Source organism: Poecilia reticulata, linkage group LG21 (genome assembly GCF_000633615.1).
Source record: "Poecilia reticulata strain Guanapo linkage group LG21, Guppy_female_1.0+MT, whole genome shotgun sequence".
Lineage (NCBI taxonomy): Eukaryota > Metazoa > Chordata > Actinopteri > Cyprinodontiformes > Poeciliidae > Poecilia > Poecilia reticulata.
Window position 1 is genome coordinate 14,563,501 of NC_024351.1, and position 20,063 is coordinate 14,583,563.

Here is a 20,063-nt window from a genome sequence, read left to right on the forward strand (position 1 = left end):
TATATATATATATTGTTTTATTGTGTGATCACTATAATAAACAAGTGCTTTGAGGGGCTAAGCTGAATTTATCACTTACTGCAAACTTTAGTGCAGATACTTTAAACTGCAATGCCACAAACGGCCAGTAGGAGTCTTCTTCAAGAGATTCCCCATCAATGTTATTACTAAATTGGCCTCTCATTGTATCTGCATTTCATAACTAAAAACATTTTTACTCTATTTCCATGAAGGTCCATCATTCGGTCTGCTCACTTTGCATGCTCGACAGACACTGAGGAAAAAGTGCCATGTGCTGCAATTTGATATCAGTTTCTTTGTTCCCCGCTTATTTGCATCAAGCCAATTAAGAGCTGTATTGAATTGCAGCGTTTCCTGCTTTTGCATCGGTTCAAGTCCCTCGTTTTGTAGTCGATAAATGCCGAACTGCAAAAACATAACCGATGGCACGTTAATCGGTTTAAAACCTCAGCCTTAGGTTTCTAACTTTCCAATCACTACGACCACGCAGCAGTACGCACATTCTGGTTTCATTTATTCCTGAGCTTTCATTCATGCTCGTCCTTTTCTCTTCCCATGTCACGCGACATTTTCAGGGCTCTGTGTGTTGGCTGTAATTGTCCAGACAAAGAGGCCTCGGTCTGAAGTCACATGCCTCGTCAGCAGCGGTGATTTCAGCTGCCTGGCCCTCTGCCCTTCTGGTTAATGTAGTCCATTGAGAAAAAAAAGAGAGGGAGAGTGGTGTGACTTTGCCCCATACAGAACAGAACACAGAAGAACGGCCCCTCATACACCCACCTACTCACCCACACAGACAAACAAACTTTGAGCTTGTGGCTCAGGATGGCACCTCATTAGAGTTGGCACTCTTTGTGGAAGTTTTGGACTCAGACTATCACACGTACATGCACACCACCTTAGTTCTGTTCCCTCATTGGCCCAGGAAGGAAGTCAGACTTGGACTGAAGCAGTCTGTTTCTGTCCTGGTCCCGCTGCTCTGGGAAACTCAGCTCCCAGGCGGCCAGCGTTGCCATGGCACTAATCCTGACGGACAAAAGATGGGAGTGCCACAGAGCATGATATCGCCGGAGCCCCGCTCATTGGTTGGCACAAGCCCACGCGATGCCGTGATTGGCCGCTGCCGTGTTTATAAACAGATCGGCGCAGATTGGTCAGAGGTCACATCCATCGATCTTAGCGGTGACAAGGAGGAAATCTGACCCTAAAACCTCCGAACTCTAAATAGGGTTTAATCCTTACTTGATACACACACGCACACAAACAGTGGTTCTCTCTCAACTCTGCTGGCCTGGGAGTGTGGAATTAAGTGAATACTGAGAATGAGGGAGGAAGGTGACTAAATAATAGCGTATTTGGTATACAAAGGCCCAGATCAGAACAATAACAAATGCAGTTAGGGCACAGAGTTCAGTGGCTGTCACACCTCCACTCCACACAGTGGTTTTGGATTAATGCTGGATAAACAGCTTCAGCAGAAGGATGTGTGCTGTGTATACTCATAATACTCAAACAGCTAAGTCTTAGTGATTTTATTTGACCAATCCAGAGAAATCCACCGTTTGAAACCAAACCTATATTTGGCCAACCTATATAACATGGAAGCTGCCACTTCCATGTTTTAGGGTTCAGGTTGATGTGCAGTCTTACTTTTCTGTCAAACATCTGGTTTTATACTCAGATTACTTTACAAACAGGTGAGCTCTATTTACAAATTAGGTGACTTCTGAAGGTATATGGTGGAAATTGATTTTTTAAAAAAATTTATGTGTATTAGAGTACAGGTGATTGAAAACAAAAGCATGCCACACATTTCAGATTTTCCCAAATCTGACCCTGGTTAGATGAACTTGAATTGTGTAAATTTCCTTCTTCTTTTGCAACACTTTTCTAATAAGGTACTTTTCAAGGAGCGAATGTTCTGAACAGTAGGATGCCCATTTTTGCATGTGAACTCTAACTAAGAAGCCAAACTGATGTAATTAGTGCAGAACGCTAAATGACATTAAGAAAAGACTAAAATTGAATGAAGGCATTTGTTGGCCTAAAGCTGGTTTGAATGGTTGGGTGTTTGTGGCCTCTGAATTTTCCCTGCACCTCCATTCCTTTTTAAACAGCTTTCTGCTAGGATGACAGCTCCATCTGGTCCTCAGCTCATCTCCATGTCAGCAGGTTCGAAAAAAAAAAAAAAAAAAAAGATATTTAAAATTGATTCATTAGACCACAGTGCTGGCTAAAGATTTCTTCTTCGGCTCAGACGAGTTGTATCAGACTCAGGCCCAGACAGGCTGATGGAATTCATGGATTTGTGTTTTGCCGCTCTGTCTCTCTCTCTACTGTGGCGTTTTAATTGCTTTCGCAGGAGCGCAGACGAATCGTGTTCAGCGACAACAGTTTTCAGAAGTGCTCCAGAGCCCCTGCAGTGATTTCCACAACACAGCCACGTCAAACACTTCAACTCGACTTCAACCAGGTCCATCTTAATTAAACTCAGGCCTAGACAGGCTGGTGGCATTTGTGGATCTTTCATGTGTAATTTTTTTATTATTTTTTTTCCCTCTCAGCTTTTGTAAGGTGGCGTTTTAATTACATGTGTCGAAGGGAAGACAAACTTTGTTCGCTGACACTATTTTTTAGAAGAGTTGTCAAACCCCCTGCAGTGATAACCACAACACAGTCATGTTTGCTATGAATTTAAACTCTTGCGGACAGAGTTGTTATCCAAATCAATCAAGACAGGACATATTAAGGAGGAAGGAATTTCCTAATTTTGTTCAATTTAGAGAAGAAAAATAAGAAAGCTAAATGATTGAACGCCTTTTTCCCTGAAAGCCTGAACCTCCCTTTTCTGAGGTTGTAAAATTACATTTATCATCAACTGAATCTGACAATTTCTCTGCACCATTTCCAAATGGTGCCCTCCATAACAATGTCACTGATAAGGTACATTTTTACATAAAAACTGTATTTTATTGCATAGACCTAGTATCAAATGAATCATAATATACATTTGCCTTTTTTTTTTTTTTGAAAACAGACTCTGGGCTTTGGCCTACCTGCTCTTTCAAAATTAAAAAACCCGATCCCCAAAGTAGTGCATATGTCATATGCAAAAAAATGATATCTGAAAATTATGCAAAAAGGTTTTACAAATAAAAATCTGAAAAGTATGGCAAGCATTTCAAATCAGTCGCCAGGGGAACAGGTTAGAAAAATAAAGTCACTGAACATGGCCATGTCAGAAGAACATGATCCATGTTGTGAGGAAGCTGGTGAGAGAAAATAGGATTATGGGAACCTAAATATAAGCCAGAAAGAAAACTTAAGAGTGGAGAAGATCTATGACTGGGTTGGAGGTTCTCCTTCCAGCAGAATAAGGACTCTCAACAGAGCCACAATGGAAATGGAGGGGGTTGCATATAAATTCACACCAAGTGTCAAACATTTTGAGAAAATGTGAAAAAAGTTAAAGAGTTGCAATACTTTTGAAAGGAACATACAACTTTAAAGATTACGGATTTTTTTTTTTTTTTTTTAACTTGAGGTTTTAAATTATTTGCAAAATGTTGCATGTCTTCGGGTTCCCATCTTCAGAAATGTGGTTTACAAAAAATGAATAGCCCGTTTTGTGTAAAACTACATAATACATGTGTATTTGAACACAAGATGCTGCACGCCACACCCGGTTTACACGCAGCTGGATCAAAACTTTCACACGCCCACGAGAACAAGTCGAGAACCCCTTGGCCAAGAGCTGAGCCAGTGAATTGTGGCGTGTCCAACTCTGGGTCAGAGTTTAGTTTCATGTGTGGATTTGGAAAGCTGCTCGGTGTTGCGCTAGCCGCTGGATGCCAATGCTTCCCGAGGCCCGCAGTCGTAACATCTTTATTACTTCTGCTCCTCAGAGGAAGTTTCTCCAGCAGTGGTTGAGCGTTGTATACACGAAGCACAGATAGTATATCAGGTGTCCAACATCAAACTCCTCGTTCTTGGAGCTGCATGAGAATATCTGCGATCCATTAGTGGCCCCCAAATCCCGACTCTGCACAGCTTTGTCATGTGGCTTTGTTGCGTTTTTTTGTATTGCAGCCATGACAGATTCTGATTATTACAGCTTAAACAAAATGAGACATAGTTGCATAGTCATATTTTGAACTTTAATGAAAAACATAGCAGTATAAGCTGTATGTTTTGCTTAAACATATATAAACTTCAACTTCATGACAGAGGCGACTTTTGCACGAATGGCATCCTTGATCAGCTCCTCCTTCATTTAATATTTTTTCTTATTTTTCACAAAGTAAAATAATAATAAACACGAAATAAAACTTTAAAATCTACAGTCACCTCAAAATAACGGACTCCAGGCTTGGATTGTGTATAGAGCATTTTCATTCTTGTCTAAAGTGGGTTTTATGTAAAAACATAAAAGCATCAACTTCTTTTTGTCTTTTCACAAAAAGAAGTAAACCTAAAACTGTGTTTAAAATGATCTCTGATCTGTGCAAAAATAATTCTCTTAAGGATTTACAGCTCTAGATTTTTTTAGATTTTGAACAAGAGGTGCTAAATAGTGCAAACAGAGTAATTCAACACAGAATTAAAATCCATAAATCAGATACTGGATTTTACTGAACATCCAAGCAACAAGAGACGACTTATATGGGTACAGCGGGTAATTTCCTTTTCTTTGGCACTTGTGTCACCCTCAGATTAAATGACAACCTAGGTGGTGAGCCATAATCACCCCCATCAAAAATGAAAAATAGGTGCTTTCAGATTTTACTGAATTGACATTAAAATATTTTATTCAAATACTCTAAAGTGTGCTTTGTAAAGATAAAATGATAAATGTATTCCTCAAACTTGTGTTTTACCATTCTGTAGCCTGAAAGGACCTTAAAAGAATGTGTGGACATTAACACTGCAAAGCGAGTGAACAAGCAAAGTCGTTTTTCTCGAAGCAACTGAAAACCTCTTCAACTCTTTCTGCTTCTGAACTGGCTTTTGTTCTCCTAGCGCCACTGCGAGGCTCCATTAGATTACAGCGAGCCTCGTCCAAACCTTTCCTTTCACCACGGCGACCAACCTCAACGTGATAGTGTACCACTTCATCACTTGTCTCAAACAACTGTGCTAATCACTGCAGTCCCCTTCTAGACAGCCCTTTATTTAACAACAGTGGTGTTTCCCTGCTGAGGCAGGTACTGTGGTGAGAAAGGGGAAAGGCCAGGAGAAAGAGAGGGTAAGAAAAAGAAAAGGAAACAATAGTAAAGGATCAGGTGAGGAGGTGGAGCTGGCAGGGTTGTAGCTCAGTAAACTGGTCCAGACCAGTGTCAGAATAAGTTAGAAATGCTCAATGCAACATTGTGGGTTTGACCTTTTTGTTACAGCTTTATGAATATTTCAGGGGACCCACATCTTTACTGCAGCTCAACAGCGCCCCCCAGTGACAAGATGAGCACATGTACCTCAAAATATCCCTGGAGTTTAAAAACGACAATATATTAACACTGAACTCCTTCACCCTTTTGACAAAAAAAATAAAAAATGTATTAAGAACTCCTTTGAAAAATAACTTAAAAATCTATTACATTCAACAACAAAAACGTCTAGGTAAAAGATTAATTCGATCTTTAAAATGTAAAGTATTTCTGTTTACCTGTGGATACTATAGTAATGCATAATTACAACAAAAAGTGAACTTCCGGATGCGAACCCTCTGCCATATTTGTAAATGCAAAAGTCTTGGTTTCTCTGTCTCATTAATAAAGCAAAAACACTAGTCATTTCAGTAAACATAAAAGATACAGAAGGTGCGATATAAAATCTTTCCCTCGAAGGGTGAAAATATCTACTTGTGCTTGTCCAGCTCTTTGGTAAGTTGTAGGTTTAAAATGTGCAAGTAGCCAACAAAGAGTTCCTTAGTTTTCGGCCTGTTCTGAATGGCAGTGTTTGTTACAAATATTACTTGGTCCTTTTGAAAGTGTCCTCAAACAGGATGTGTTCTGTCTATGCTGCTCAAGTGCAAACGATATGTCTAATATCAAAAAAATTTCCTGAGATATTGTTTTTTTCCTTCTTATAAACAAGCCCCTGGAAACTAACATTAGATGCGATTTAATCACAGAAGGATTAAGGATAGTGGGTTGATGTTTGAACAGGGGAAGTGTTAGTGGGACTCCCTGGAACAGTTTATAATCACACCTGAAAAGCAAGTAGAATCACTTTTGGTAACTACAGGCATCTTTGTTTCTAAGGTGCGCCGCAACAGAACCCAAGGAGTTATGAATGTTCGACTGGACTAAAGCTCTTAGGTACACCGTCGTCTAAGGAGCCATACGACTGTTGAGGTCTAGGTTCCTTTGTGGTGGTGGCCGGTGATCGGGTATCGAGCACTCTTGGAAGATAAACCTGCAGATGTGCAGATAAGGACAGAGGGTTAGCATTTATGGCATCTTCCATAATCTGAAAGCACTGAGTAACAAACTTTGATCTCCGCAAAAGAAAGCATAGTAAAAGCACAGATGACGTCTTTAACTTGCATGATTGACAATTTCGTCCGTGTTTATAACAGAAACGTACCTCAAAGTGTTTTAGAAATGGCTGCAATTAAATATATAATACTAAATTTTGATAAAATCTTCACACTTGTTTTGTTTTCTGACAATTAAAGTTTGAAAATAAATAGATGAAAGCCGTTTTATTGAGAGTTTGGAAATAAAAACTAAGATTAGGTGAGGAAAAATCAAAACAACAGCAGGGAATAGTTCAATTTGAGACTCTAAACTTATAKTCAGGTTTAATTCAGTTTTAAAGACGTGAACAGAATGTAGAACTAGTTCTTGTTTAGGGTGAACTGGTCAATGGTGACTATTACTTATGGTTATTCAGTTGGAAAAAAAAAATCTATGTTAAGAAATAATTGTTTAAACCAAATTAAAATAACTACAATTTTTTTGTACCCCTAAAAACTCCAATAAAATGTATATAACCAAAAGTTTTCTTTTTCCCCCCACCCCCAAGTTGAAACTTCACATGTTTAAAATGATCAGGAAGTTGATAATCTTATCAGCACTAACCCATAAGTTCCTGCCAGCCTTTGGTATAAATATAACTTGACACATAGAGCCATTATATCTAGTCCGTCTTCAAAATAGGAAAGACAAGATGTCATACTATTTAGGTCCAGAACTTACTACAAGCAATAGTTATTTGCTGAAAGTTGCCCATATGAACAGTCAACTAGAAAGCTTAACACAGTTTTTTTTCTCGCTGCCTTGCAAACTGAGGACATAAACTTTAAGTCTCACTGTGAAAGAACCGCACAATGTTTTGCATGCAAGGTTTCCATACATTCTAGCCAAAAATGTGGTAAATCTGCTAATTTGAACTTTGGTTCAGTCTTCTATGTGTGTATTCTACCTTAAGTCTCCTTGTTTGTTGTACTGCTTCCAAACAGAAATATTTCAGACATGATGGTAATGATTCGTTAGTTAATAACTAATACCAGAAACATGACCAATAAGTTCAGCAAACAAACAGCGAGGTTAACTTCAGGTCAGCATGGAACATGTTCTCGACATGTATGATCTTTGTTGACAGTGGAACTTGTTATTTTGAAAGAACAGGCACAAGTACACCACCTTAGTATTTTCTTGCACTCCCTCTACTGTATCCTGGTCCTCCTCTTTCACCTGAAAAAGAAAAACAAACAAGTTGAAGGCTCAGCGTGAAGGATGACGTCACGGCAACGGTGCGCTCACACGCAGAGGTGGGGGAAGACTCACCGTGTAGTTATGAGGACTGAGGTACTTGAAGTGGCCGAAGCAGGAGAAGCCCAAACAGATGAAGACAGTGAAACACAGGACAACTAAGGTGAACAGGGACGTAGCCGTTTGGAAACCTGAAAGACAGTACAGGATGATTTTAAACACACTACTAAGGTCGACTCCCAAGAACACAAAACAAGCAGGGTAAAAAAAAAACAAAAACAAACAAAAAAAACAGGTAAATCATGACGTAGTACTGACTTATTTGCCTCAGACAGGTGTGTTTGTGGCTTTCAGCTGCTTGAAGCAGACAATCCTGTTGATTAATCTTAACAATAACTTTTATAATAGCAAAATATCTGCCTGCAAACACATGTTAATTATTGCAAATAGTTCTTCTCAGCAAAAGAGGAGGATATCACAATAAATTACAGAGTGTAATTTTCCTTCCAGCTAGACAGGTGAGCTGTCAAAACGAGACATTTTTAATAAAGTTAAATGATATGTTGCACAACACAGAGGTATGCATAAAAACTCATTTCAACTGTCTGAACGTTTTTCCTTTATTGTAGTAATTGGGATTTCCTGATCTTCAAAATAAGAAGTATGTTCTCCTCTCCAAGGCATGTTAAAGGCATTATTTTTATGAAGAAGTTAAAATATAAACCTTCAATAATTTGAGATTTTTACAACCTTGAACTTTGAGTTCTGAGGTTCAGTTGGCGCCTTAGGGGCTTTTAACACAGGCTGTTCATACCTGATTGTTATCCAACAAACTAAAAACCTCAAATACGCTCAGATTGCCGCTACACTTAACCGGCTTTTCACACTTAAGAGACATGCAGTTCTGGAACACAATGTTTGATCTGCAAGGGAGCGAGCAGATTACGTACTGTTTACATATCTTTAACATTGCTTACACTTCACAGGGAGGATTGCTTATTGTGACCTTTGACTGCAGGGGGATATGTTATCGGAGCTTCGTTTTTCTCATGTTAGGATTTCACCTTAAAATATCAGTATTTCAGCAGAATTGTCGACATGACTTCAGTGTAAAAACACTGAAGTTAAGGTTTAGAGAACACTAAATCACAAAATGTACAGACTACTCAAAATGAAAGTTAACATGTCCAACTTTTAAATCTTTCTTTAAGTGTAGATTGCCTTGCAAAAATATTCACAGAAATCTCAAGAGACTTTTTTTTTTAATCTGAAAACTGATTAAGTTTCTTAACTCTCAGACATCAAAATAAAAATCTAACCATATCAGAACCCCAATTTATTAGTAAATGGACTCTAAAGGTTCGTTAGGTTCATTTACTGTACACTATCTAAACATGGCCGTCCGCCTAAAAGTAGAGAATTTATAAAAGAAGCAGCCAAGAGGCCCATCGTAACTCTGTGGACCTGCTGAGATCCATAGCTTAGGTGGGAGAACAACATTCAGTTGAAAAAGAAAGACGATAATGTTGATATCAAATCTGAAGTCTCAATTGCAGATTGCCAAAAGGCGTTTTAGATGTCAAATTTGACCCAAAACGGAACTTGTTGTGTCGCAAGAAAACTAACTTCAAGTCTTAACAGACAATCCCTAGTGTGAAACATAGTGGTGGTAGTATTATGCTGTGGGAAAACTTCCCTTATTTCTAACCTGCTCTCAGGACAGAGAAGAAGTAGAGCCATATGAGGCAGATGATTGGTGCTGCCAAAACTTGATTAACAGCTCCGAGGTGGACCCTGCGGTCGAGGCGAGTCGGAAGGTACGCAAAGAACAAGTTGTGTCTGTCCACCAGGTGCTTGAGCAGCATGTAAAGGAGACCTAATCGAATCAAACATAAAGTAAACACTCATGTTACTTGGCAACAATCAGAAATTAAGCATGAAATGGGATTCTGATTATTTACCAAATGGCACAATGATGGGGCAAATGATGCTGTAAGCCATAATGACCGTAAACACACACAGAGTCCAGCCGTACATGGCTCCGTATTCAAACTCATACGCTTGGTGCTGTGAAGAAAGAAAAAAACATTAAAGTTAACTTCTAAATGAAGCAGTAAGTATATTCATATAAAATAGATGACAACATTTCTAGTACAACAAAAACCCTATAATGTGAAATGTGAAATAACAGCCCTTATTAAAGACACTTTTGTCAAAGTTTTGCTACAATTAAATATATTTATTGTTTTATTTATTTTGAGACAAACAGATAAAAAATGCATATTATGTTCCTTACTGGGTAAAAAAGGAATGAAGAGAAATACATGTACATACATATATACACAAATATTAAAAAAAAAAAAAAAATTTTTATAAAATATCACTGCATTTACACATAAGCAAGAAAATAATTTGACTTGAAAATGAGATGGGAAAAGATAAACTTATTTACGCCTACTCCCTATTCATACATAAATCATGTGGTTGTGACTGTAATCTGAGATTTAAGTAGTTAATTTCTAGTTCTGTAGAACTTACCTACATTCTACAGAACTGAAACCAGTTACATACAGCACATAAGCTATGTAATATGTTATGATATAAATAAAATATATTATACTTGTATTACAATACATTATGATACCTATGCATATACAATATGCAGATTTATATATGCATGTGTACAAGAATAGCTAATAAAAAATGAGAAAAAGCATAAAATGTCATTACCTGTTTGACGTATTTTCTTTCTGCAGCAGAGCGAGCAAGCATCAAACGTATGGTGTAAAGCAGTAACCCTGGCAACCGCAACAACTCCATCCCAGAGCCCACCAGGCCAGCCGTGATCACGTAGTTCACGAAAAACGCTCCTTGATCCGGTAAAAACACACACCTGGAGGATTATTTAAAAAAAAAATTTAATTAAATTTAAAAATCAACACCTAGGAAGGATGTGATGAATACCATCTTGTGGGACAACAGAACAAAACTGGAAACATTTATCCAGACAATGATTGCTTGCGTCAGACAAAGCAACAAATAATTCCATGTTTCTTAATCCTAATTAAAGAATATAACTGAATTAAATTTAGAGAACCAATGAGAAAAAAAAAAATACTCACTCAAATCTTGTTTTCCCGTCATTTAGAAACGTTTTATCAAACAGCCAACGGAAAAACCAAGCAAGACTACAAGGACAAAAACAAACTAAGTTACTTGAAATAATAAAACACTTAAAGGAAGGTGACATTCTGCTTGATCGGGATTACCTGGTGAGTCCTAGCGAGGGAAGAATAAGTACCATGAAGAGCAGGAAGAAGTACAACTTTCGCATCATGCTCAGCTGCTCACTGGACCTGCGATAACAGAAAAATAAAAATATGTACTTGCCATAAAACCCTATTCAATGCACTCACTACTACAGTGTAATGTGTTCGTCATACATGCTCCAGTGTGCCTCTCCCAGAGTAGAGAAGTACACTATTGTAGGCAACAGTGCAGAAAAAGACCAAAGCAGAAGAGTCGGGAAGAACTGGCTGATGATGGGGCTCTGGATGGAGAAAAAAAAAAAAAAACATAAAGATCAACAGTCGCTCCCAAAACAAAACCATGACAGCTTAATGTTCTTTGAGTCATCAGAACTCACATTAAGATTGTATATTGGACTAGTCACGTTGAACTTATCCATGACGTTAATGATGATGGTGGGAGTCGTCAGGAAGGTGAGCAGGATAAACAGGAAGAGGTTTATTCCCAGCCAGCGGATGACCCAGCAGAAACCGTGCACCGAAAGGTTCTCCCTGGTGGTCATGGAAAGCAAAACAGAGAAGTTAGTCTAAGAAAATAAAAACCAGTAGAGGTTCTTGTGTGTAAGCAAGATATGAGCAAGACTAAAAAAAAGATAAAACTAAATGTTCAAAACAACTAAATATGTTGTAAATGTATGCATTTATTAAACCTCACCCTGTTGTTTTCTTATTTATTTTTTGAACAATGAATAATATAGTAAATAAACACAATTTAAAGGGAATATAGAAATAGTTTTAACACACAGTTAGGATGTACAGGGAGCACGCAGTGTGTGCTGTGTTGAAGTTTCTCATCTTACCAGTAAACACTTTTGGGATGTGGAGCGAAGCTGACCCGCCACTTGTTCACATTCAGATCTCTGCTGACAGACGAAGGCTGAGGCTCCCTCCCACAGCAGCAGCCTGGCCATTCACACTTGATGGCATTGAAGTCTTTTAGAATGCTACAGTGAATTACACAGCAGTTAGTGATGCACAGTATCACTAATCAATATCACCCTGCTGGTGGCACAGAGTTTTATCTTAAACCATATATTTGAGATTTGCAATACCAGAAAAAGTTATATTAACTGCAAATGACTGCTACTAAATACTACTGAAATTAGGCACATTTGTGCATATGAAAGGAACCATTGTACCATTATTTCATAGACACATCTTGACAGAAACATTTCCATTGAATGCTCCACAAATGCAATGCAAGGTCTGAAAGAAAACTATTATAGCTCTCACTTCTCCCATTTTAATTTAGTCACAAGTCCTGCAGGGGACATAAAGAACTTGTGGAAGAAGGATGATTGGATGAGATCAATCCAATCATCCTTGAAAAGGAAGCTGGTCAAAGTTAATGGAAGGAGAAGTAGAGCTAAAACCAATCCTGGAAGAAAACAGCTGAAATAAGTTCAGACTGAGATGGAAGTTCACTAGTAGTATAATGTACTTAAACATACAGCCACAGCTACAGTGATGTACAATTAAAATGGCCCAGTCAAAGTACGGTTCTTAATATTATTGAGAATATCTGGAAAAAACTTGAAAAGTTGGTGTTCACAGACGCACATATTAAATATTGTCTGTTGGCAGATGTACAACGCTGGTACATACATGCTCTAAAAGCAGCTTAATTGTATTGAGAGTTTGGTCTATTCAAAGTATTGATAAATGCAAATATGCACCATGTTTTTCATGCTGTATAAACCATCCTTATGTTATGCGCTGCTTCTAAATCTCAAACTGATTTGAAGCTTGTGGTTGCAGCAGATCACAGAACCTTTTCATACTAACTTGTATGAACAAGTTAGATATTGCAAACATTGAATGAAGAACGGATACTCACTGCTTTGCCATAGCCTCGTTCTGCAATGTGACAAAAGCGATACCCAGAGGTTTCTGTGGCACTTCTTCTGCATGCCGTCTCATTTCCTCCAGCAGCAGCTTTTCTTTATGTCTGTAATATTCTATGGCATCAACCTGAGAGAAAAAACACAAAGTTCAAGTAAAACAATTGTTCCTTTTATTTAACTTTTTCCCTTTTAGCCGCAATATTTAGGTTTTGCTTTTTTTTTTTTTAAACCCATTTTCTTTCTACAGATCTCTTAAAATACAAATGACCTTTGAATCCCAGGTATCAAATTAGTATCCCGATCAATGCATTTTAAAAATATCACTATAAGAGGCTCTGATGAAATACCACATTTGTGATTTGTCATCAGCTACACTTCCCAGTGTTGCCAAAAGATTTGCAACTTTTTGGTTTGTTTATGTCCGTCTTTTCCTTAACAAGCTAAGTAGTTTTCACCGTTCATAAATATATTTGCGATCCATGCATTTTATTCAATAAATATGTTAATTAATATTTATGTAAAATGAAATAACTACATTGTTTATTAATACAAACTAATGTCCCCAATCTCTGAAATCTATTTTTAAATGCAAAATCAGACAATGTGTGAGATGTGAACTGTCTGTGAGGAAAATAGTGGGCTGCCTATGATAACTATTCAGGCAAAAAACTATTTTAAAGTGTGAATGAGAGTGTAATATCTGTAAAAACCTTGTCCTGACACCTGCCTGCTTTGTCCCTGAAACATATCTTTTGCTCAGCAAGTTGTAATCTCTCCTTACCTGATCAGTCCCTGTATCATCATCCCTGCTGCTGGCCTCTGGTCTAATGTCTCCTCCCTGACTTTGCTCTTTCTATTGTGACAATGAAGATTTCTTCTAAATATGTAGAACGCAACAGTGAGCACAACTTCTGCACAGAAAAAAGATTGGGTTCATTCCTGGCATCCACTAAATGGTAAGGAATTGAACATAAGCAGAGGGGGTAGAGTAGTCAGAAATGTACTCAAGTAAGAAAAAGGTTACTTTTGAAAATGTCCAGGGTCTGGATAAATGCAGAAAAAAAAACTATTTTTCTACTTTCCTTTTTATTATACTTCCTTACTGATGAAGTATAATGTGTTATTTAACTGTAATTTAAAACTGCATTGTTTTTAAAGAGGCATGCCTGGATTGAGGTTAAGGTCTTGGGATATTGCCTGATCTAGCAGTAGTTAGATCAGGCGTGGATGAAGAAAACCCTGTGACGTAAAGAACGCCTTGATTAAAGGATTCATCTCACCCTTTCACAGCTGGAGCAGCAGCACAACTGGCCACATACACGAGGGGTGATCAGCTCTCGCACTCCTGTTTTGTCCAGGATACGCTCATAATACCGCAGGTTTTTCCCAGCTCGAACTCTGAGTGGTAATAACAAAAACATAAACACAGACAAAGGGTGCTCACCTAAAAGTAAAGCTAAACTAGCATTCATGCTTAACTACTTTGCATGAAGACTGCGTTTGAAATATGTTTAATTTCTTATAAACAGAGCCACTCCCTTTTGACCGGCGGTGTTGTTTAAGCACGTAGTTGCATCTCTAGCAGTCACAGAGCAGCAAATGTTAATATTCCACTCATGATGGACATAATAACTTGTCCTTCGGATTAAATAAACTCTGTTGCATTAGAATGCAAGTTCCCGAAGTTTACTTCAAACGATGACAATACCGTGGAGACATGACGACATCTTTCAGCCTTCATTTCAAATGTATTAATAAATAAAATTACAGTCTAGAGTATTAAAAGTACAGAAAAGAAAATCAGCTACCTCTAAGATCTTACCTTTCCTTATCAAGGTACATGAGTTTGGCCACGTTGTACCCCAAAGTCACTGCACACAGCTGGCAAGAAGGATATGCCTCCCTGAGGACAAATGCAACAGCAGATGAGCAACGCAACAGATCCTAATTAGTGATATGGTTGCTTCAAAACAAAAAGTCAAAGTCATTTTACGTACGTGAAGTGAGTTTTTACTTGCTCATCTGTTGCTCTTTTAGGTATCGAACACACAAACAGGGTGTTTCTGGCCTACAGAAAATGAATGAAAGGTGAATAATATATAAAAGAAATCATATCAATTTTTTGTGTAACTATTAAATAGACTCACTCTTTCTCTGCGCACGCCTTTCATTTTGGACGTGTGTAATCGCAGCATCACTACCGTCAAGAACAGGTAGATAACCGCAAACACAGTATGAAGCCATAAGAAGTTGTTTCTGGTGTAACAAATGGTAGGTACCATTAAGAACTATAACAGCAGGACTGCATGCTTATTACCAGAGCGCATAAATCTTTAAATCATACTTACTGAATGGAAAGATTTCCAATAGTTGTCCATCCAAATTTATGGGCCTCACTACCTGGAAGAATGAAGTCAGTATTATTTTGTCAAGCAACAGAGACGCAATACAAATATTTTGAGCGTGTGAACATCTTCACCCAATTATAAAAGAACATTTTGATTTTCCCCTTACGCCGTGCATTTTATTTATTTCCTGTCGTTATTTTGTGTTGCCAACCATTTTGTTTTACTGGAAATGTTGAAAAATCGCCCATATTGCTGTGGATGTGGCTGGGACCTGTTCTCAGCCCCATATTTATTTTCTGTTCGCTTTTAGGTTTGATGTTGTGTTGTGGTGAATCTTACATGCAGGTGTGCTGGCTTCTGTTATTTTATGCCTTTTGCCCTTGGGCTTTAATAAAACCTAGTTTCATTTTGTACCCAGTCAAATTTAATGAAAGTTTATTTCTCTTTGTGGTTAAACATTTTCTGAGCTTATCAGAGAAGATTAGGATATATAATCATGAAACTGTTCAAACCTCACTTATAATTTAAGTGAGGTTTGAATATTACTTTCTGGGGCTCATATTACATTTATATGTTTTTATGAAACCATGCAAGCCAGCAGACTTTTATAAAATTTGACAGATTATGATCACTGATCAAAACAAAAATGCTAAAAGCAGCCTTCTGCAGGCGGCTATTACTTCCTGGATACAAAAGCCAATTTTCTTAAATAAAAAGAGCAAAAGTAAGCTATTAAAAATTGTCTCAAATCATTTATCGTTATGAACTGAACCATTACTGACGGCTCGTTTCCGTATTTTTAAAGGTCAAAAAAACAACAACAAAGAAACATTACTTCTGTACATGTGATTGTGTTTTATTGCTTCCCGTTTTTCTGTTCTGCTTAGTTGTAGTAAGTCTGTTAGTGTTCAGCATTACTGAACACTTGAGAAGATGTTAAACTCTAACTTTTATGAAATGGAGTCTTTGTCAGATGGGGTGCAGTACTCGGTGTTAAACCTACTGTAAAGCTTTCCAGACATATTCACAGGCAGAATGATTGACAGGGAGGTGACCGTGATGATCACTAGCAGGATGATCAAATGTCGCTGGAAGGAGAGGTAGTGAACAGCATCCATGCCACATTTCTCTTTAATTTTTTCCTCACTGAAACACAAACATAAGATAATCAGCAACATGCGATAAAACATGTTTAAGTTAAATAAAGACACAGAAGAAAATGAAAAAAGCTCAATAAGACTCACTCCATTCTGACGATGTATGGCAGCCAAGAGCAGAATCCCTGTACAGGAGCAGAAATACTGTATTACAAAGAATACTAAACGTGGCAGCATTTTGAGATAGAACTTTTTTTATGATGATGTTGCATACCGACTCATAATCAGGGTCCTCAGTAGTGGACGGCATTCGTCCATAACGACGATGTTTTGATTCATTAAACCTGTCACACAAAAGTTTCCTGGTAAAAATGCTTTTTTATCCTAAAACCATAATTTATTTTAATCTAGACTTTTAGATTCTTGTCAGTATATTTGCCAAACCACATAGTTTTAACAGCTGAAAACAAAAACAAAAAAAATGCATGCCAAGGTATTAACCAACCCTTCATTGTCCGCGACCAGAGCTAAACGACCGTAGTCCCAGAACTTCTTTCTGATGACTGAGAAGACCAGCAGCAGAAACTGTTGGTATCAAAACAAGAGCAAATTTAGGGTGAGTATGACTTCCGTGTAGAAAACAAGACAAAGAGACATCAACTCATTTGTAAGAACAAAAAGAAATATGTACTGAGTTTACTGAATGGTGTGCAAGTCCTGATGAAAGAACATTTCGTGTCATAAACCTTTCAATGCTAAAATCAATTTTGAGGCAGGTCCACAGAAACATACAATGAAAACGCAGAAGTTAATCAGCAGGACAAGTGGAACTCCTCCAAAGTCGAGTCCTGAGAGAACAGTGGTGTGGTTGGAGGTGAAGCAGCTAGGAGTTGTAGAATTAGAGATCACCATAGGCCACAAAGCAGACATCACTGGAGTGAGGCGAGGCCTGGAGAATCTGTAGAGAATCACAGAAACACACTTTCAAACATGACCTGACCATGTCCAATAAGGCAGAGAATCAGGAAAACTGTTATAATATGCTTAGGAAGTTACTAACTAATTAATAGAATATACCTTACTGTCAGTGCAACAATCAACTTTGAGCAAAAAACAATAGTTAAATATTTGGCAATATTGAGCAACTTGATAAACTGTTTTGTGTAAACCATTACTTGGCATGTTTCACAGCAGTGCATCTTCTAATATAGCTTTTGCTTGCAATGAAAGTTACCTTCCAACCTTACCACCTGTAGATATTCTCATTTTTGGTCATTTCATTTTGGCCAGTCACTATAATTGTATTTTACAAAAGAGATGAATCACAAATTCATCTCTACATCTCCAAATCATAATATCCTTATGGTTTAAAGTAAGAGCTGAAGTGACCACAGCATTTCCTCTGGCTGTGGTTAAGCTGAAACTAGGCTCAGTTCCCCTTGCTCTCATAGCAAAGACGAATTAAAACGTTTGGCAATATTTCCAGTAGTGGAAGAACCCATCATGGTGTTGAAACTAAAGGAGCACCACCCATTACTCCTATTTTGCAATTAGTAAGTAAGTCATTGGTAAGTAACGTCTCTGTGTAAGCAACTAACTACAGGCTCTAGAAGAGCAAATAGAAACACTTGGCTAAGACCAACTTGTTACTCCAGACCAACTTGTTACCCCCTATGGTTACAAGTTGTGTGTCCATAGGGGGTAGAATTGCAAAAACAGTAGAATATTGATTTTGAAAACAGCAAGCAATTTTAGCAGGCCTTCAAAATCCTCTCCAATAAAATAGTCAATATAGGGAATATATAACATGATAACAGTCCAGATCCATATTGTTTTTTTCTAAGCAGTAGCCATGGTATACATTTTTGTTTGCTTTACGTTTTGTTAGAGCTGTTTTTTGTTTGTTAGTTTTTTTTTTTCCTCCCCCACCCTGGTCCTCAAGGTGCACTGACCTGCATGTTTGAGATGCTTCCCTGCTTTAACACACCTCATTCAGAAGACTGCAAATCATCCATCAATTGAAGTCAGGTGTGCTGAAGCAGGGAAACATCCAAAACATAGGTTGCAGATATCAGATATATTTGATGCCTGGTTTGTGGGAAGTGTCCGTTTACTTTTGACACACCTGATGTGCAACATCAATTACGACCGCGGTTTATAAGAGAGTACAGCTTTATAGCCCAAAGGAGCTTTTGTATGAAGAAAGAGATGAGATACTGTCAGTGACGGAGCAGTTCTGTGTACTCAAAGCCAGTTTAATTGTACTGGTTCTCCAAGTAATCAAACCACAGACACACGCCCTTTCTTGCTAAAATAGACGAAGTCATGAGGAAACAAACTGGACTTGAGAGGCATGACAAAGCTAACTGTTCTAGTCTACCGCAAATAATCAATTTAAAAATCTTCATATAGCTGAGCGACGTGTCTCAAACTGTCTCAGCATAAACAGGAACAGTGTCAGTCAAGCAGCTGTTCGCTAGTTTTGGGGGGTTTTTTAACCTTGACGAAACACAGCTGAACACACGTTTTAAGTTGTAATTTATTAACACTAACCAGACTATTAACCGTTTAAAATAGTAAGCGCTTTAATAAATCAATTTGGAAAAACAGGTACGGAAGTTACCCAGAAACTTTGCGGTATACAAGAACTCGCTTACCTTCACAAACCGTCTGAAGTTAATTTAGGACCACAGCCGCTGATGTAACGAGAATCCCTTATCTGCAAGTGACAGACAAATCTCGCAAACAATCTTGTCCCTTACAAACTCTGAAAGTATATTTCCTCGAACTGTACATAACCAAAGTATGCGGGACTTCTTCTGCTTCACTTCTCCGCACATGCGCAGAAGCAGGAACTTCCTAACGCAAGTCTCGTGCTCAGTAGATAAGTCTTCGAGCCGCTCCTTTCAGGTTTCTACCTGAAACTGGTTGCACAAATTACACTTTTTATTGCGACTACAGCAGTTTAGAAAGTTTTTAAAGGACGATATCGAACCGCACAAACAATAAAAGCAGCTAAACACAGGAGCATGAAGGTGTGTGTTGATATTTTTATGCGTAGGAATATTAGGGAGTGACATTCAAACATGGATTCTTGATGTAAAAAGCATTTTATAACAACTGAAGGTAACATAGTCACTTGATTCTACTATAAAATGGTATCATGTGCCAGGAAAATCATACCGCCCCATTAAACATTATTTGCCACCATTGGTGAATAATAGAGGTTTCTACCTGCAGTGCACAGAGTGTGTTTGAATCGGCAGTGCAAATAAGCAGAAACAGGCTTGGTTCTGTTTGGGCGATGTATCAAGGCATAAAGGGCAGAAAGCAATTTTAGTCATATTTAAAACCACTTCTATACATAAGTGTAGCCCAAATAAATGTCCAAAGAGATTATTTAAACTTAGGCTATGTATTACAATTCAACAAGCCAAGTCAGTAAGTTTAAACATTGCAGCAATATCTTATCAGGCTATACCTTTGGTGCATATTGATTGTGCCTTTAAGTGGTTCAATTCGTTATCGTTTTTTTCTGCCACTAGCTGTTAAAAATTCTGGAAAAATGATTCAGCTGAATCTCATGTAGTTCCCAAGAAAAGCTTTTGCATGTCCTAACTGCCTGAAAAAAAGTATACATACATACATACGTACGTACGTGTGTGTGTGTGTGTGTGTGTGTGTGTGTGTGTGTGTGTGTGTGTGTGTGTGTGTGTGTGTGTGTGTGTGTGTG

At 38.0% G+C, this 20,063-nt stretch overlaps 2 protein-coding genes across 3 annotated transcripts in view; one reads left to right on the plus strand and one right to left on the minus strand.

Moving 5' to 3' along the window:
* Window positions 1–5,388: 5,388 nt before the first annotated feature.
* On the minus strand, window positions 5,389–19,190 carry tmem63a (transmembrane protein 63A). 2 transcript variants are annotated; one of them, XM_008398038.2, is made up of 23 exons: window positions 18,988–19,190; window positions 17,123–17,288; window positions 16,836–16,915; window positions 16,605–16,674; window positions 16,478–16,515; window positions 16,237–16,379; window positions 15,234–15,285; window positions 15,033–15,141; window positions 14,883–14,953; window positions 14,708–14,788; window positions 14,166–14,283; window positions 12,879–13,012; window positions 11,842–11,985; window positions 11,380–11,533; window positions 11,177–11,283; window positions 11,003–11,089; window positions 10,856–10,921; window positions 10,464–10,626; window positions 9,695–9,800; window positions 9,442–9,609; window positions 7,809–7,924; window positions 7,665–7,715; window positions 5,389–6,432 (listed from the first exon to the last, which is right to left on the minus strand). In XM_008398038.2, exons 2-23 carry the CDS (start codon window positions 17,258–17,260, stop codon window positions 6,304–6,306), a joined length of 2,325 nt encoding a protein of 774 aa, XP_008396260.1. In that variant the 5' UTR covers window positions 17,261–17,288; window positions 18,988–19,190; the 3' UTR covers window positions 5,389–6,303. The 2 variants fall into 2 exon arrangements, with proteins under 2 accessions (XP_008396260.1, XP_008396261.1); XM_008398039.1 differs by lacking the exon at window positions 18,988–19,190 and adding an exon at window positions 18,283–18,303.
* The window catches only part of gprc6a (G protein-coupled receptor, class C, group 6, member A), a 7,840-nt gene continuing 6,912 nt past the window's right edge, over window positions 19,136–20,063 (plus strand). Inside the window, exon 1 of the mRNA XM_017302124.1 lies at window positions 19,136–19,194. Within this exon, the coding sequence (XP_017157613.1) occupies window positions 19,136–19,194 (59 nt within the window). The remainder of the gene's footprint in view (window positions 19,195–20,063) is intronic.